The 17,123-nt window shown below is 43.5% G+C and overlaps 5 protein-coding genes and 1 long non-coding RNA gene across 13 annotated transcripts; 1 reads left to right on the plus strand and 5 right to left on the minus strand.

Moving 5' to 3' along the window:
- Positions 1-716: 716 nt before the first annotated feature.
- On the minus strand, positions 717-1,141 carry lncRNA:CR45243 (long non-coding RNA:CR45243). Its single transcript, NR_125030.1, has one exon. It is a non-coding gene; the product is annotated as a long non-coding RNA:CR45243 (long non-coding RNA).
- A 4,971-nt stretch (positions 1,142-6,112) lies between these two features.
- Positions 6,113-7,108, minus strand: Sems (Seminase). The gene is made up of 2 exons (NM_141013.2): positions 6,484-7,108; positions 6,113-6,370 (listed from the first exon to the last, which is right to left on the minus strand). Exons 1-2 carry the CDS (start codon positions 7,085-7,087, stop codon positions 6,147-6,149), a joined length of 828 nt encoding a protein of 275 aa, NP_649270.1. The 5' UTR covers positions 7,088-7,108; the 3' UTR covers positions 6,113-6,146.
- Positions 7,109-7,291: 183 nt separating this feature from the next.
- Positions 7,292-11,018, plus strand: CG10588 (uncharacterized protein). Of its 2 annotated transcripts, none has more exons than NM_001300206.1 (1): positions 7,292-11,018. In NM_001300206.1, exon 1 carries the CDS (start codon positions 7,339-7,341, stop codon positions 10,513-10,515), a length of 3,177 nt encoding a protein of 1,058 aa, NP_001287135.1. In that variant the 5' UTR covers positions 7,292-7,338; the 3' UTR covers positions 10,516-11,018. The 2 variants fall into 2 exon arrangements, with proteins under 2 accessions (NP_001287135.1, NP_649271.1); NM_141014.2 differs by having other exon boundaries at positions 7,292-10,528.
- Positions 10,756-11,744, minus strand: CG11037 (uncharacterized protein). Its single transcript, NM_141015.2, has 2 exons — positions 11,085-11,744; positions 10,756-11,008 (listed from the first exon to the last, which is right to left on the minus strand). Exons 1-2 carry the CDS (start codon positions 11,740-11,742, stop codon positions 10,788-10,790), a joined length of 879 nt encoding a protein of 292 aa, NP_649272.1. The 5' UTR covers positions 11,743-11,744; the 3' UTR covers positions 10,756-10,787.
- A 150-nt stretch (positions 11,745-11,894) lies between these two features.
- On the minus strand, positions 11,895-12,913 carry CG10587 (uncharacterized protein). 3 transcript variants are annotated; one of them, NM_001144517.2, is made up of 3 exons: positions 12,294-12,913; positions 12,203-12,241; positions 11,895-12,140 (listed from the first exon to the last, which is right to left on the minus strand). In NM_001144517.2, the coding sequence occupies exons 1-3, from the start codon at positions 12,901-12,903 to the stop codon at positions 11,920-11,922; spliced, it is 870 nt and encodes a 289-aa protein (NP_001137989.2). In that variant the 5' UTR covers positions 12,904-12,913; the 3' UTR covers positions 11,895-11,919. The 3 variants fall into 3 exon arrangements, with proteins under 3 accessions (NP_001137989.2, NP_649273.1, NP_001287136.1); NM_141016.2 differs by lacking the exon at positions 12,203-12,241; NM_001300207.1 differs by having other exon boundaries at positions 12,203-12,913.
- A 99-nt stretch (positions 12,914-13,012) lies between these two features.
- Positions 13,013-17,120, minus strand: CG12983 (uncharacterized protein). 5 transcript variants are annotated; one of them, NM_001144520.2, is made up of 10 exons: positions 16,934-17,120; positions 16,487-16,875; positions 16,336-16,421; positions 16,168-16,269; positions 15,826-16,113; positions 15,560-15,767; positions 14,048-15,501; positions 13,807-13,978; positions 13,406-13,750; positions 13,017-13,346 (listed from the first exon to the last, which is right to left on the minus strand). In NM_001144520.2, exons 1-10 carry the CDS (start codon positions 17,070-17,072, stop codon positions 13,215-13,217), a joined length of 3,315 nt encoding a protein of 1,104 aa, NP_001137992.1. In that variant the 5' UTR covers positions 17,073-17,120; the 3' UTR covers positions 13,017-13,214. The 5 variants fall into 5 exon arrangements, with proteins under 5 accessions (NP_001246853.1, NP_001262133.1, NP_001137991.1 ...); NM_001259924.1 differs by lacking the exon at positions 16,336-16,421 and having other exon boundaries at positions 13,013-13,346; NM_001275204.1 differs by having other exon boundaries at positions 13,013-13,346; positions 16,168-16,421.
- Positions 17,121-17,123: the final 3 nt, after the last annotated feature.

Below are 17,123 nucleotides of genomic sequence, written 5' to 3' on the forward strand. Positions count from 1 at the left end.
ATTGGAAACGTTAGCTGCTCCAATGGGAGCAGCTGGCGCTCTCTCTTCGATCGCGCTCGCTCTCATCCTCTCTCTTTAGCTTGTGCCACAGTAGCTGCCGAAGGCAATTTTCATGTGCTCGTGTGTCGACCCCCACTCAGCCCACTTCTGATCGGAATCGGGGATTCGGAATCGTGTAAGGCAGCCTTTGAAGGTCCCTTTTCCAGGTGGCGGCCGTATCCTTAAAGTAAACATAGTTCAACTGACTTGGCAGCGCTCCAAATGCGGTGACTTCTTGGCTATGTCATATATACCCCCACTCCCCTCCTGACTACCCTGCCACGCCCCACCGCCCACCGTCGGCGACGACAATTCCATTAAAAGTTGTACGTTGTCACTTTGCGTTAACTTATCTGTGGAGCATGTTGTGCGATCGCATTTTTATTGTCGCCATTGTCTCTCGCTCTCTCCATCGCTCTTTCGCCTGGCTTCCCTACCCTGCCCACACAGGGAAGCCTACACACTCTTAAATCATGCACTTGGAACAAAAAGTGCAAGCATTAAACTTTATTTAAACATTCAAGAGCCGCTCCTCTATTTACCATTGAAATTTTATTTCAAATAGAGAGGTCTTTTCAGATTATATTATACCTTTAAGTGGCTTAGAAATAGTTAGACAGTGTATTTATGGATAAGTAATTAATTTAACTAAAAAATACAAACAGAAGAATTCTTTTACAATAATTTCAAACTACTAATTTCTACATCCCTTTCTCGCTCCGTGCATCAAATGCATCCACATCTCACGTGCGTCGGCAGCGTTCTGCGACGTTTCTTTGTCGCTCGGTTTTTGTGTAGCACTTGGCCTGCTCCCCACTTGACAATGCTTTGCATGCCAGGCACCATCCAGCAGTATCTTCCCGTTCCTCCTCCTCTTGCTGCTCTCAGCCCATTCAGCTCGATCCCATTCCATCCCAATCCGAATCCCATCCTACTCCTCACCAGCTTGTCATATTCCATGTTTGTGGCGGCGACAAAAGCTTTTGCGGACACCTCTGCCCGCGTCGACTGCGCTGCCCGCACAATCAGCAACTCGGCATCTTGTTCGCTGTCCCTTTGTGCGCCTTTCGCCTGAATTGCATTAAGCAGAGTCGGCGGAGCACTGCAAGAAAATAGTGAATTCGTATTTAATTCGGTAAGAGAACAGCATAAAAATGTAAACTTTTATCGCCTTGTGTCAGCTGAAAAATCTATCCAACCCTTAATAGTTTAATGTTTTAGATTATTTAAGACTGAGCCCTTTAAATACAAAAGCTTAGCATAAATTTAGAACCATCGACAATTACCCAGGGGCTTTAAAACTGTTTAACTTAAGTGGCCATTGTGTGTACCCAAATGAGCAAGCAAAATCAATTGGCCTTCACAGTGTTTTAATTATTTTTATTAGTTTATTATTATGTCAGTATGATTTTTCTACCGGTGCAGAGACGGTGGTAGCGGCGACGCAGGCCATTCCAACCTTGTTCTGCCACAGAAAAAGACATCGCTCGGCTGGAATCAGCCGCCCGCTTGCCACGAAACCCTCGGAACCCACTTCCCATTCCTCCGTATTCCGCCCACTCCCATTGCTCATTTTTAATGTGCAATTCCGTATGTACAGTTCGTAGCCATGGCCACCATTCCGCTCCGTATAAGTGTGTGTGTGTGTGTGTGTTTGCATAGCAGCTTGGTTGCCGGTTAGGCATGTGCCACCTCCAGCTGCAAGCTGCCTGTTCCAAGTTCCGATCCCCAGCCTCCAACTTCGGCTGCAACTTCAACTGCATCTTCAACTGCAACTTCAGCTGAAAAGCCCAGATCACAACCTAGCCTTATAACCAAACGAGTGCAGCTCCGTTTATCGGGCGGCCTAACCTTGTTAGGATTGTAAAATGTAAACCGAAGGCGTTGCCACGGACTCAGTGCTCAACTCGGACTTACACATCCCAAACCATTTTAAGATCTCCATAAAAATTAAAAAATAATTGTTCAATAACACTTTTGAAAATACCATACAACTTCGCATGCAGCTTGCAGCACAACAAAAATGTTTTCTGAAATGGTTTCACCTTTAAAAATAATTTGAAATCACTTTTTTTCAGTGTAGCCTAGCTCTAGCTTCTCAACTGATCGGCTGGGCATCCAGATAAAATTTCGCTCGGCTGGCACACGCTCAAGTTGCCTCCATCCGCGTCCTCGTCTTGGTCCTCAACCACGGTCATCGTTAATCGAAAACGGGCTGCGCCGTCGCCCTGCGGTTACGAGTGTCGCCAGGCCAAAGCGAGCCGCAGATGGAGCGGAGGATGCGAATGGTGATGGGGATGGAGCAGGGTAGGAACGAGAGTGCTTTCAGGGCATCAACGAAGGGGCCTTTAAGCCTGGCCAACAACTGTGCGCGTGCGCAGAACCGCCAACCTGGCAATGTGTTCATTTCGGTACCATATTTCGTTCGGTGGTGCAGGAATTATGCCCGGTAGTCATGCAGCTCCAGCAACTCATGCAGCAATACACCGCGAAATAAACCTGAATATTTTATTAGCTCAGCATTTAAATAACTTTTTTGTTTTAAAAGCAATTATTTCCCTTTCAACGGAAATCTGCACTTAGATTGAATAGATGAATGAGGATAAAAGTCATGTCGTAAAAATTGTGCCAAATAAAAATTGTTAATAAAAAATGATAACTATAAATATTAGTTACTTGGAACATACGTTTTAATCGCCAAACATATTTCTCCTGGTGCTTTCGCTAATCGCGAGGAGGTCGAAATTAAAGCGAGTATTTGACTGACGGACCGACGCAGTCTCTGTGGCCGAAGTGAGTGACTAGTTGACTGCCAGACACGCGGCTTGATTGGACGCCTTGTCCACGTCGGCATCCAGATTCAAATCCACGTCCAAGTCCACGACCGCACTCGGCTCAATGTCCGCGGAAATGGGGAACGGGAATGGGTGGGCTCTATGAAAATCGGAATGGGCTCTTAGTACTGCACACTGGGCTTAGAAATGGAGGCAAAGTAGGAACACCAAACGACCGACACCCAAGCGAGACGCAGCGGTCACACATTCGTCATGGAGACTGTTGGGCCACAATTGCGGTCAAAATAATAGCACTTATCTGCTGGTAGTATTTTAAGAATATGTGCATGAATAACAGTAACAAAAATAATAGTTATATTTAAAATATATACCTATACGTGCTGACCTAGAAGTGTGTCTCCTGTTGTGTTGCACATCCATCCATGTAAACATGCACTATTCGCATTCGATTTTGATGCGTATTGATGGCTGCCCGACCAGCGTGACTGACGCTAAGCAGCTCCGAGATTAATGGTTCCAAATTAGTCAGTGTCACTTATTGGAACGTTGAGCTCACCCCCCCCCCCCTTTGAACGTGGAAAATGAACAGGAAAAAGGGGAACTCCACGGCACTGGAGGCAGCTTAAGCGGATTCATTAAGACCAACCGCTGAAGTCAAAATAAAAGTCAATTACAATTCATCACAATGAGTTCGTACAATTGAAGGTAACAGATCAGACCGGAGAAAAGCCCGAAAACAGAGAGAAAAATAAAAAATTAATTTCGACATTGTGTTTACAATATCATCGATCAATAACTGTCAACACAGCGGCTCGATTTTTTGAGTCAGTGTTGCCCTATATGAAGGGTTTGATGGTTTTGATAGGGAGTTGGATAAGAAAGTGTATAACGAGAAACTTTAAAACATAAAGCAAATTGAGATCCTTTTTTTTTTGACATGCATTTTGCTAAACAGTTTACGTAAATCTTTTGAGAATCGCATAGAAGAGCGCATTGTTATAATGTTCAGTACAGTAAGAATCGCAACGAAGAGCACAGCGATTTCGACTCGAACCCGCCTCCAATTTCGCTGCACCCATATTGTAATATTCCTTGTATTTATTTCTTTACCGATTCCTGATGGTTTTCGATGGTTAAGATTGCGGGCGATGAGAGTGGAGATGCGAGAAACTGGAGACCACCTGGCGTCTGCAGACCCCGCTAATTGCATTGTGGGTACGCAGGGCACAAAGGAAAGTTGCCAGGTGATGATATCAGCATGATCAAGCACTTAAGTAAGTACAAATGATTCCCCCATCTTGTGCTGCTCCCTTACCCTTCAGCCCCCAGTTAGTTGGATAGTACGGAAAAGTTTACAATTTGTTGATTCAACGCGGCATGAAATCGGCTTGGAACTTTGTACAACTTTAATTAACCGATTTCTGCCGACACAGCGCTGGAATGGTGGTAAAAGTCATAGAAGTAAGTTAAATTACATTTAATCCGATTAAAGTTCAGCTCGCTTTCGGCAAAGCGATTCGATTTGTCTCGTTTGGAAGGGCTAAGGCCGCTGATGACCGCTCGATCGTATGGCGGCAGATGGTTCCACTCACAAAGTTCATTAAAAGTGGCCAAGTTAATGCGCTGGGCAAACAACGGACATAAAACTGGAAACGCCGATACGAAACTCAAGCCTGAACTCGTTCCATGCATACTTGTGCGATGATTTTTCCCAAAACCTAATTTTCAATTTACCAAAACAATTAACAGCAAATTTTATTGGCTTTTAAGCCAGTCAAACACTCGAAACAGTGAGCGCATCGTAAAACCAAGAATATGTATCTCACAGAATGCCGCTATTGATCCAGTATATTTGTACAGACCCGAAGATTTGTTTGCTTTACTTTTCTACTAAAAGTACGTGTGTATCTTTTAATTAACAGATCCCGGAATGGGATCTATAAAACTGTTGTAACCGAATCCGCTCTACCTATTTGATTTGTTTGATTGGCAAATGGCATGGATATCACTTGGTTCTGGTCGGTTTTTTTTTTCCTTGCTTTCCATTCCCAGCACGGCTTCATCTGTAAATCTCTCGATGGGCAAAGTAGGTGCCAGCTAGCATGTTGTCTTGCATGTCGAAATCAGCTCCTATCCTACAGGCTGCTCCATGCTGCTCTATGCTGCTCCTTGCTGCTCCACGTGGGGCACGTCGCGGCCTAGCCACTGATAAAAATAGTAGTGGTAAATGGTAGTCATGGAGTGCGCAGTTCGGAGTATCTGGGCATCTTCGTGCTGTTATGGCGGCTCTTACATTATGTTGCCTTTGTTTCCAGTGCGCATTACATGGGAGAAGGACGAGAATTATATGCAAGTGAAAATGCCATTTAAAAGCAGATAAATAAACTTAATGCGAAACAGCGCCGCAGGAAAGGATGAGAAGTGTCACTTGTGTGGATATTTATGTCGGTTATGGGGGCATTCCATAAAGTTCAGTGAGGAATATCCTGTGGCGCAGATGGAAGGAGAGTCCGCCTCCACATCACAACTAACATGGCCAACTCTATTATTAGGCCCAGCTGAGAACCGTTAAGACACAGTCTACCTGTGGCCCCACCAAATTGGGCCTTGCGTGCCACAAAACAGCGTCTGGGCCATCGCCATCAGATCTCCGCCTTTAAATGCTGCGTTTGCGAAGCGCAAAGGAAGCTATAAATAACAATTAATTGTATTATTAAACTAATTCGAAAATGCAGCTACAAGAGGACGAAAGGCAGTCAGTCATGCGATCTCAAAACCTGCCACATCAATTTTTGGTAGCCCCACTTTTTAGCGAACTCGGTCGACTAATTTACATTTCGCTGTTCTGTCCAGGGCAAAAGTAAAAGTACTCAAGTCGTCGAACGTCGTTTCTAAAAAATTGTGCCCTACGGCCAGAAGACACAGCCTCAGTTTTTGGGTCCCATCATCCCGAGACCAATCAATTATGGAATCGGTCAACGATCAGCAAGGAGCTGCCGACTCCCGCCTGCACGCAATAGCCCAAAGGAGTCGAGTCGGATGGTCACTCGCTGGCCAGTGGATCGTGGTCGCGAAAGTTCCAACAACTTACTCATAATCAAAAGTCTCTCAGAATCAAATATCGAAATTTGTAATTTAACAAAGAAGAGTAGAGTGAAAATCATTTTAAACAAAATCTTTTATTCGATAGGTAGGCATAATTTATATGACGATGTAAATTTATCATTTTTATACAACCCTAAAAATCCTACGAAATATAATACAAAAGCCAAAATAATATTGCAGTATCTTAATGCAAAAAGTTTATTTCAGTTACCTGGAACGGGAGAGCAAAGCTTTGATGCCTTTTACAATAAATGGCTTTACGTAATGAACATCCGTATAGACACCGGGATAACGCCTGCTCGCACATCCGATCCCAAAGGACACAATGCCGCAGACTTGTTTTTCGTAAACCAAGGGACCTCCTGAGTCGTAGGTGCAAGCATCCTTTTTTCCCAAAACTGAGGCACAAAACATGCTATCCGATATGGAGACTGCATTGAAGGAATGCGACTTTTAGAATATATTAACGCACTTTTAAGTTAAGTATATAAATAACGTGCGAATGTACTTTCATTTCATGGAGTTACATTGCAAGCGTTCTCACCTGATTCCCGATAGGCTTCGCGGCATATTCTTTTTTCAATCACAGGTACTGATACCGTGCGGAGCATATGCCCCGGACCCTCGTCATCCGGATTTGTCATTCCCCAGCCGGATACGTCCATTGTCTGTCCCGGAGTCAAGGCCGTACTGCACAAGGATAGAGTTCCGATGTTTTTTCCAACCATCGGTCGATTCAGTAGCACCACAGCCACGTCCATGTTCATGGTGACCATTTTAAACTGGGCCGACTTAATGAAGCGCTTAACTTGACGACGAATGCCTTTTTCGCTGAGTCTGGAGATGCCACCATCCACGCTCCAGGCTTCCTTTTCTGCTCGGTCCTCAAAACAGTGCGCCGCCGTGAGGACAATGAGCTCATGGATTAAAGTACCGCCGCAGATGAAATTATTGAAGTACCGCATTGCCACCAGGTATCCGCCCAATTTCGCGTTGGTGGTCACCCGACCACCAATAACACGGGTTTGATAAGCCGGAGGCAGCACTATTTTGGCCAACTTTTTCAAGTCAATGGTCTCGTTGTGCTGCAGGGCATGATTGTTTATTAAAATACCAGCAAGCAGAAAGAGAAATAGAAGACGTTTCATGCCGAGCACTGAATGGATTTTAACAACAGCTTCGTTTCTGACCGTATAAAAGTGGCTTTAGGAAAACTAATCGGTGTAAAATAATTTGATTAGAATTACGATTGTATAAATTAATGGCAACAACTCGATGCTCTTCTAACTAGTTAGTGGATTCCCTTAAAATATCTCCGTTCGTATGCTGTCAGAAAAATCCCTTCATAATGTACATCGAATATATATATTTTTTAAAAATTTTTCGTTTTGTTCAAAGCATGTGTTTCAGGCCACGCCTCGGTCTAAGAAGAATTACAAAACAAGTTCAAAAATGGCTTAATCGACAACAATATCCAATGAGTACGGCCTCAGTTGTGGTCCAATATCACGAAGAACCAGACAAATCAGATGGTGACAGCAAACTTTACCGTGCCTTGACCTTATCAAATGGATTACGTGCTATGCTAATATCGGATTCTTATATTGACGAGCCGTCAATTCATCGTGCGTCCAGAGAAAGTTTGAATTCCTCCACCGAGAATTTTAATGGGAAATTGGCGGCATGTGCAGTACTTGTTGGCGTTGGATCATTTAGTGAACCGCAACAATATCAGGGATTAGCACACTTTGTGGAACACATGATATTTATGGGGTCTGAGAAATTCCCCGTAGAGAACGAATTCGATTCGTTTGTGACCAAAAGCGGCGGTTTCAGTAATGCGCATACTGAAAACGAGGAGACTTGCTTCTACTTTGAGTTGGATCAAACTCACCTGGATAGGGGTATGGATCTATTCATGAACCTAATGAAGGCTCCACTAATGCTTCCCGATGCCATGAGTCGCGAACGCTCTGCCGTCCAGTCGGAGTTCGAACAGACCCATATGAGAGATGAGGTGCGGAGAGATCAGATCCTGGCGAGCTTAGCCAGTGAGGGATATCCACATGGCACTTTCAGTTGGGGAAATTATAAGACCCTTAAAGAGGGCGTCGATGATAGCAGCCTGCACAAAGAGCTTCACAAGTTTTACCGAGATCACTACGGCTCCAACCGAATGGTTGTTGCACTCCAAGCCCAGCTTTCGTTGGATGAGTTGGAGGAATTGCTGGTCCGTCATTGTGCAGATATTCCTACTAGCCAGCAAAATTCCATTGACGTATCCCAGTTAAATTACCAAAAAGCCTTTCGAGACCAATTCTACAAGGATGTATTCCTAGTTCAGCCCGTTGAAGATGTGTGCAAGCTGGAGCTTACTTGGGTGCTACCCCCAATGAAGAACTTTTACCGCAGCAAGCCGGATATGTTTATTTCCCAACTCATTGGTTATGAGGGAGTTGGAAGTCTATGTGCATACCTACGTCATCACCTTTGGTGCATTAGCGTTGTGGCAGGAGTTGCTGAAAGTAGTTTCGATTCCAACTCAATTTACTCCTTGTTCAATATATGCATTTATCTGTCTGACGATGGCTTCGATCACATAGACGAGGTGTTGGAAGCCACATTTGCGTGGGTTAAGCTTATAATTAATAGCGATCAACTTCAGGATTCCTATAAGGAATCTCAACAAATTGAAAACAATAATTTTCGATTTCAAATCGAGCCGCCTCCTATTGACCATGTTCAAAGCATTGTTGAGAGCTTTAACTACCTGCCATCAAAAGATGTACTTACTGGACCTCAGCTCTATTTTCAGTACGAAGAATCGGCTATTGAGCTTCTAAGACAGCATATGAATAAATTTAATTTTAATATAATGATCTCATCCTATATACCATATGAGAAAAATGAATACGATCAGAGAGAACCTTGGTTCGGAACTCAGTTCAAAACCATCTCTATGCCCCCAAAATGGCAAACTATGTGGGAACAGTCAGCGACTATAAAAGAGTTGCACTATCCGCAACCAAATCCCTTTGTAACCACGGATTTTAAAATACATTGGGTAGAATCGGGAAAACCACATGTTTCCAGAAGTCCGAAGGCTTTGATCAGAAATGATTTATGCGAACTCTGGTTTCGCCAGGATAACATTTTCAAACTTCCAGATGGGTATATAAACCTGTATTTTATCACTCCACTAGTTCGTGAAAGTGTCAAGCAATATATGCTGGGAGTCCTATTTACCTATTTAGTGGAATTCAGAATGGCAGAGCAATTATACCCAGCCTTGGAGGCAGGTCTAACTTATGGCCTATACATCGGTGATAAAGGATTGGTTATGAGAGTCAGTGGGTACAATGAAAAGCTGCCCCTGTTGGTAGAAATTATATTAAACATGATGCAAACTATTGAGCTGGATATAGGTCAAGTAAATGCTTTCAAGGATCTTAAGAAACGACAAATTTATAATGCCCTTATAAACGGGAAATCTCTTAATCTTGATTTGCGCCTTAGCATTTTGGAAAATAAGCGTTTCAGCATGATTTCAAAATACGAATCTGTTGACGATATAACCATGGATGATATAAAATCCTTTAAGGAAAATTTTCATAAAAAAATGTATGTTAAAGGTTTAATACAGGGCAATTTTACGGAAGACCAAGCCACAGATTTAATGCAAAAAGTTCTTGACACATATAAAAGCGAAAAGTTGGACAATTTATCGGCCTTGGATAATCATTTACTGCAAATCCCATTGGGATCATACTATTTAAGAGCTAAAACGCTTAACGAGGATGATTCAAATACAATTATAACCAATTACTATCAAATAGGACCGAGTGATCTGAAAATGGAATGCATCATGGATCTGGTGGAATTAATTGTCGAGGAGCCGTTTTTCAACCAATTAAGGACTCAGGAGCAATTGGGCTACAGCTTGGGAATTCATCAACGAATTGGATATGGTGTGTTGGCCTTTCTTATCACCATAAATACTCAGGAGACAAAACATCGAGCAGATTATGTGGAGCAACGTATTGAAGCCTTTAGGTCTCGAATGGCTGAACTTGTCTCCCAGATGAGTGATACAGAGTTTAAGAACATACGAGAAACTCTAATTAATGGAAAAAAGCTGGGCGACACAAGTTTGGATGAGGAAGTTTTGAGAAATTGGAGTGAGATTGTCACAAAAGAATACTTCTTTAATCGGATAGAAACGCAAATACAAATGCTGAGCCATTTAACGAAGGAGGACGTATTGAACTTCCTTAATGATAATGATAAAAACAATTTAAGAAAACTTTCTGTCCAAGTGGTGGGAAACCATAATCAAACATCAAATTCAACAGCCCAAGCCAGTCGATCCGGATCTTTGAGTGACTTATTAGACGATGTACAGGACAATATGGCAAATGAAACAGATTCAGCTAAGCCAATGACCGATAAGATCAGACTTGAGTTTTTGGGAGAGAGCGATGATCCTTCAAGCATTAAGGATATTTATGCTTTCAAAAAGGATCTATATGTCTTTCCCCTGTTCAACACCAATCCCAATCTTGCAAATAAATCGTAAAAATATACCGTGCAATAAATTTGATTAGCACTATTATTTTTGCTCAGCATGTTCAACTTTAAGTTGTGCCTCCCTCCTGAGAATTGTTATGAAGCCAGTACAATTACGCGGTATATGTCCATGCAATGTTACCAGTGGAGTCTTACCGATCAAAATACGATGTATTTCTATCTCGGTATGCCTATAATTAAGCAAGCCAAATCCGAAAGAGCGAGACCAAATGAGACCAGAACATATTTTATAAATGATTTCTAAGTGTAGAAAGCTTTTATTTATCGTTTTGCTAGCAAAGCTTTAATGCTTTTCTCGATAAAAGGCTTCACGTACATAACATCCGTGTAGACGCCAGGATAACGGTTGCTAGCACATCCAATGCCAAAGGACACTATGCCACACACCTGCTTTTTGAACACCAACGGCCCACCTGAGTCAAAGGTGCACGCATCCTTACGTCCCAGCACTGCAGCACATATCATACTGTCGGTTATTTTAGCTGTTAAAGCAAATAAAATAAACAGTACAAGACCGTCGTGTGGAGTAAGCCCTATTTAAGTTCCATACGAACTTACCCGTGGGCTGATAGGCAGCGCGACAGTTCTTTTTGTGAATAATTGGCACTGTCACCGTACGTAGTAAGTTGTGGGGCCCACGTCCTCGGGGAGCGGTCATGCCCCATCCGGAAACCACCAGTTCTACGCCTGGCTTAAGGCTCACCGAACATAAGCTCAGTGTTCCGATGTTTTTAGCCTTCAATGGAGTTTTCAGCAGTACCACTGCTACATCCATATTCATGTCGTCCTCTCGAAATTGCTCGGACAGGATGAAGTCCTTAACATGGCGTCGAATACCCTTTTGATTGAGATTCGAAATGCCGGCAGCCACAATCCATTCGCTCGCCTTCATTCGACCCAGAAAACAGTGAGCCGCCGTCAGGACGATGTTTTCGTTGAGCAATGTACCGCCACAAACAAAATCGTCTTCATAAAGCAAGGCTGTTAGGTATCCTCCCAACTTGGCATTTGTGGTCACATGGCCGCCAATTACGCGAGTTTCATGTGGTGATGGAAGAACTATCTTGGCCAGCTGTGCCACATCGAGAGTGAGATTTTTGCCCGGTTGACCACTTTCATCCGGCAGGGAAAGCACAATTTTCTCCTGTTCTTGGCCATATACTTGGGTCGAAACTAAAGTGCAAGCCAGCACGCAGCAAACGAGATGCCATTCCATTGTTCACAGGGAGTGGAGTGGAATGGCACTTGCCCAATAGACCTTCCACCCAAGTCATTTTACAATATAAGCGTGGCGAATGCAGCTAATCCGAGACAAATACCACTTACATATTACATACATGCGACACAGTCCAATAAGTATCAGATAATCTCTTTCTTTAATTTTGAAATTTAATCATCGTTTTGCCAGCAACACCTTAATGCTCTGCTCGATAAAGGGCTTCACATACATTATGTCCGTGTAGACACCGTAGTATCTCTTACTGGCACATCCTATGCCAAAGGACACGATGCCACATACTTGATTCTTGTACACCAAGGGACCGCCGGAGTCAAAGGTGCATGCATCTTTTTTTCCCAGCACTCCGGCGCAAAACATACTGTCTGTTAAATGAACTGAAAACAAATAATGTGTTTTCGGAAAGGTTCTTAAGACAAAAGTAGTGTATGCTAAATACCTTTTAAAAATAAATCAAAGTGCTTATGACTTTCCCAATCTAAAGTTACCAAAGTTATTAACCCCATATTGCCGTGCAATATTCCACTCACCCGTCGGCAGATAGGAAGCACGACACTTTTTCTTATCCACGACTGGCACTGTCACCGTACGCAATAGTTTCTGTGGGCCAAACTCACTGTTCTCGGTGAGACCCCAACCGGAAACGCGGAGTTCCGTGCCTGGCATTAGCTGTTTTTTGCACAATATCAGCTGTCCGAGAGACTTGCCCTTCATGGGTTTCTTTAGCCGTAATATGGCCACATCCATGTTCATGTCATCCTCGCGAAATTCGGCCGACTTGATAACTTCCTTGACTTGACGCTGGATACCTCTATCATTGAGCTTGGAGGCGCCGCCGACGGCCAACCAATCGCTGATCTTCACCCGTCCCAGAAAGCAATGCGCTGCCGTCAGGACGATAAGGTCGTGAAGCAGGGTGCCTCCGCAAACGAAGTTCATTTCGTAGCGCAGTGCGATTAGATAGCCACCGAGCTGTGCATTCGTAGTGACATCACCACCGACGACCCGGGTCTGGAATCCAGGCCGTTGCACAATCTTTGCCAACTTGTTCACATCGATGGTCTGGTTGAGGTCCTGGGCAAGGACTTCTATGCTGGCTAAGGGGGCAGTCAGTAGACAGTAAAGCAAAAGACCTTGCATTGCAGACGAGGGGTGGAGAGCAAAAACCACAGACTGTTTCTAACGCACTCCACTAATTGAAGCGTGAAGAAACAACTTAAGCTAAACCAATGGAAATAATTCAAGACTTCGTTGTACGGCAATTGAGTTTAATTGCTGGTAATTGGAAAGTGTACGCTGTGGTCTGTGTTTGTTTGGTAGTTGTTGGTTGAGCAGCGTTCGCGGATCTAGGAGAAGCTCAATGGTCTGATCTCCTGAAGGAGCTGGGGAATATAGTACATCTGGTTGGCATCGCGATTACGGATATCCGTGGCTTGTGAATACATGGAGTTCTAGGAGAAGCTCAATGGTCTGATCTCCTGAAGGAGCTGGCGAATATAGTACATCTGGTTGGCATCGCGATTACGCATATCCGTGGCTTGTGGATACATAGAGTTGATAAGCTGATGCAGATCCGAGTAGGTCTGTTGGGTAAAGACATTAAGTACATTTTATTACAATACTGTTTACATTCAGAGTTTACCCCCATATTGCGCCAAGTACTTTTATAATTAAGTTTTATTACTTTGGTATCGTCCGAACAGAGCTCCGAAACATCCACAAAGGTCGAAACCTCGGGCGTTACCCGGACCGTGACCTCCGACCCATCGTGTATATCCCGGGTATTTTGTAGACAAAGCACGAGATCACGATCCTTTGCTAGGCGATTCCACTGGCTGCGGCTAAACTTCATCAGCTTACCGTGCACGGCGATGGCATCGTAGATGTGCAACTCAGCTGCCAGGTGCTTCTGCGAGAAATAGCCCTGATCGATGTAGAAACATGCGTCGAGCTCCGCAAACACGTTCAGGTTCATGTCCTGAAGGCGCTGTAATGGGACGTACAAACGCAAGGAATTCTCTCTGAAGATTAGACATATTTAACCTTGCGAAGCTCGACGAAGTCCGAGATGGGTTTATCGATATCTATATATTTGAACGGTCTATGAACGTACTCCTTGGGTATATCAATCGCATGGCACCGTATGCCATCCTTGCTGATGAAGAAGACTACACGCACATGGTAGGTGTCCAATGTTAGGATGATCTCATCGTGGCTGCAAGGACAATTTCAAAATATGAATAATTATGGTAAAATTAGCTTGAGGGCAATCATAATTCCCTACTTCTGCTCGTTCTTCTCCAATTCCCAGTGCCTGAAGGGGAAATGCGCGTATCGTCGATAGGCGAATCCAAAATGTCCCAATCGATCCGTCTTCACGATAACCACCTTACTTTCCTTATTAAAACTCGACTCCAGAATGAACTCGGTAGTCCAGTGGGCAGCGTTTCTGGGTTCTGCGCTTTGAGATAAAATCGTCGAAGGCAGTCGACTATCTTTTCTGCTCTTAATCATTTGTTCACCAGTGTCGCTGGTTTCACTGAGTTCATACTCTATATCCACCGGTCGAGCAATGCTCATGATGCTACTGTCCAGCTGTCTGACAGACCGTCTTCCGAAATAACTCTGTCGACGAGATCGAGTCGTAGGAATGGGATCTGAATAAGCTTTCCTGCTCATTCTAACGGCGTGTGTGGTTTGTTCCACAATCCTTTTCGGAGCATCCAAGTATTTGTCCTTAATGCCTTCCAACGTTCTTAGAAGGCCAAGCATAGTACCCTCCTCTTTCGAACTATCGGTGCGGTCAGTCTCCACACGCAAGTCTTCCGTCACAGGAAACTTTGGGTACAGTCGTTCTGGATTGGACTGATCTTCGTAATTGAAACTGAACTTCTCGATTTGTGTAGATCCGACTGATTCGGTCAATTGCCTTTTGTAAAGTTGCGTAACCGGAATCTTTTTCATAGCCTGTGCTTCCATCTTATCATCTTGGAAGTCTCGCGGGAACCTAAGCGAGGATATTATTCTGGGTAAGCATTGATCCTGAAGAAGGCTAAGATTTCTCTTTGATATTGGCTCCTTCACCAGATTAGAGTTCTTAAACGTTTTTTTATATTGTATCTGCTCCGTTTCCATACCGCTCTGTCGCACAATTGTTAAAGCAGATGGACGGTAGATATTGACCGAATTTTCTCGAGCCGGCTGGTGGTATGTTGGCCTGTTGCTTTGCGGTGGCTTCTCCTCTGACATGCTTACAGATCCTGACGTGGTTGGCACTCTGAGTACTGATTCGTTTTCCTTTCGGGATGACTTTCGCACAGGCTTTTTCTTTTTGTCTAGCTTTTTATCCAATTCTTCTGCTTTCGCTTTCGACGGCGTTTCTTCGATTTCGCTCTCGAAGAATTGGCAAACAATGGGTTCTCCCCACAAGCACAAATGATTGGGCACCTTGAAGGTGAGAAAGTAATAAGGCAGCTCATCTGGTTCCAAGTGCAGTGGAATTTTAGAGGCTTCCCCAACTTCGGTATCCCTCATTATATCTGTGCCGATATCCAATTTGCTAGGCTGCATACTACATTCCTCCGTACTCGATTCGTCCAAAATATTTAGAGATTTCCGCAGTACACGTCCATCCTCATGCAGCGTTATATTAAATTTCTCATAAGAGGCATGTTTGGCTTTTCCCACAAAGACCAACGAGACTATGCCACCTAAGATGATGAAACGACGCAGGTTCACCTATAAATAAAATTAGAGTTGATCACGTAGTTACCAATTTAATATATATATGACATACCTCTGAGGGCAGTAAATTTATATTGCCTGGATGGAAGTATCTATTAAAGAAGTCAGTGCAATCTCGTTTTTCGTGCTCCAGAAATATCTTGCGTGGATCAGGAAACATGCCAGCTGGAAGCTCTTGTGGCATTTTTGGCGGCTTTGGAATCGCAATTTTTTTTTTCTGAGACTTCCTTTTTTCTTTTGCTTCGGCTTGTGCGATAAAACTGGAAGAGAACGGTACGTATTATAACTATTAGTGACCGATCCTATATATATATTTACGCTATGGCCTCATTGTAAGCCCGCATTTCCGTTTCCATTTTAACCACGAGATCTTCCTGTATATCCATCTGGGTCATCCATTCGCTCATTACACTATCTGCGATATCCACCAGACCACAGTTTGGGATTACAGAACTATCAATGACCAGCTCAAAGCTTTTGGCCAGATGGGAGAGCGGATCGAAGAAGGTTCGCACACACCGCAGTGTAAGATTGTCGCAAAGCACACTGAGTGGCAGTTGAATAGTCACACCCACGCAGTTCAGATCGGAGCACATTACGGGTAGCCTGAAAATATTAATTAATGTATTTTCAGGCAGTGCCATTAAGTCAATGACTAACTTCAAGTAATTGAAACGAATGGGTACATCCTGTAGTCCCCATATCTCCAGGTCAAAGTTGCTGCATTTATAGCAGTAGCATGACAAGATACTATCCTTGTTCCTACGAGAAATATGCAAGGTCATCGATCAAAACGATGAAATAACATAGAAATTCACATGACCCTACATCATTAAGGCATCAGGAGAAGAGACCACGCGATAGGTCAGTTTGTCAAAGAAACTCTCTATTTCCCCATAAAGTTCATTAGGAATCTAGACGGAAAACTAAAACACCTTGATTCCTAGAACTGTAGTTTTAATGGACGGCATGTTTTTACCTTATCCAGCTCACGGACTTGAAATGTTGGCAAATGTACGAGCTCATCGTCGTTACGGAGAACTCTCTGTACCCTTTCTATGGTTGCCAGGATACGTTGCACTGTTTCATCGTAGAGCTGTCCTACGTTTGGCCTTGATTTTTCCATGATTTTTCGGGTCCTATCGCATCTGTCAGGTGCTTGAGAGAGGACACTACACTCGTCCACTGAAAGAACCCAGCTTATTTCGTTAGCGCACGACTCTTGCTCCATAAAATTAAGCTGGAATATGAATTTTCGAATTTCGGCGGGTCGACTGGGATTGGGTAATCCATCACAAGCCAAGTAACTATTCCATTTGTCGTTACGCAACTTTTGTTTCTGAAGTTCCTTGTACTCCTCGACGGCATCTGGAGAAAAAACCTTGCTCTATATATTTTACATATAACTCTTTTTACAATACTGTACCATCAATAAAGGCTACACTTGTCTTAAGATCCGCCAAACGCTGCATATATATATTTCTTCGGGCCATCCACTCCTCCTCCGAAAGAAGTTCCACGGCTGGTTTAATGGAAACCGCGTCCTGGTTCTTCCTTTTTACCATTTTATAAAAATGTTTTTTTTTGTATTTGTTTTAGTGTATCTGTGTCAGTTT

This window comes from Drosophila melanogaster, chromosome 3L, assembly GCF_000001215.4.
Source record: "Drosophila melanogaster chromosome 3L".
NCBI lineage: Eukaryota > Metazoa > Arthropoda > Insecta > Diptera > Drosophilidae > Drosophila > Drosophila melanogaster.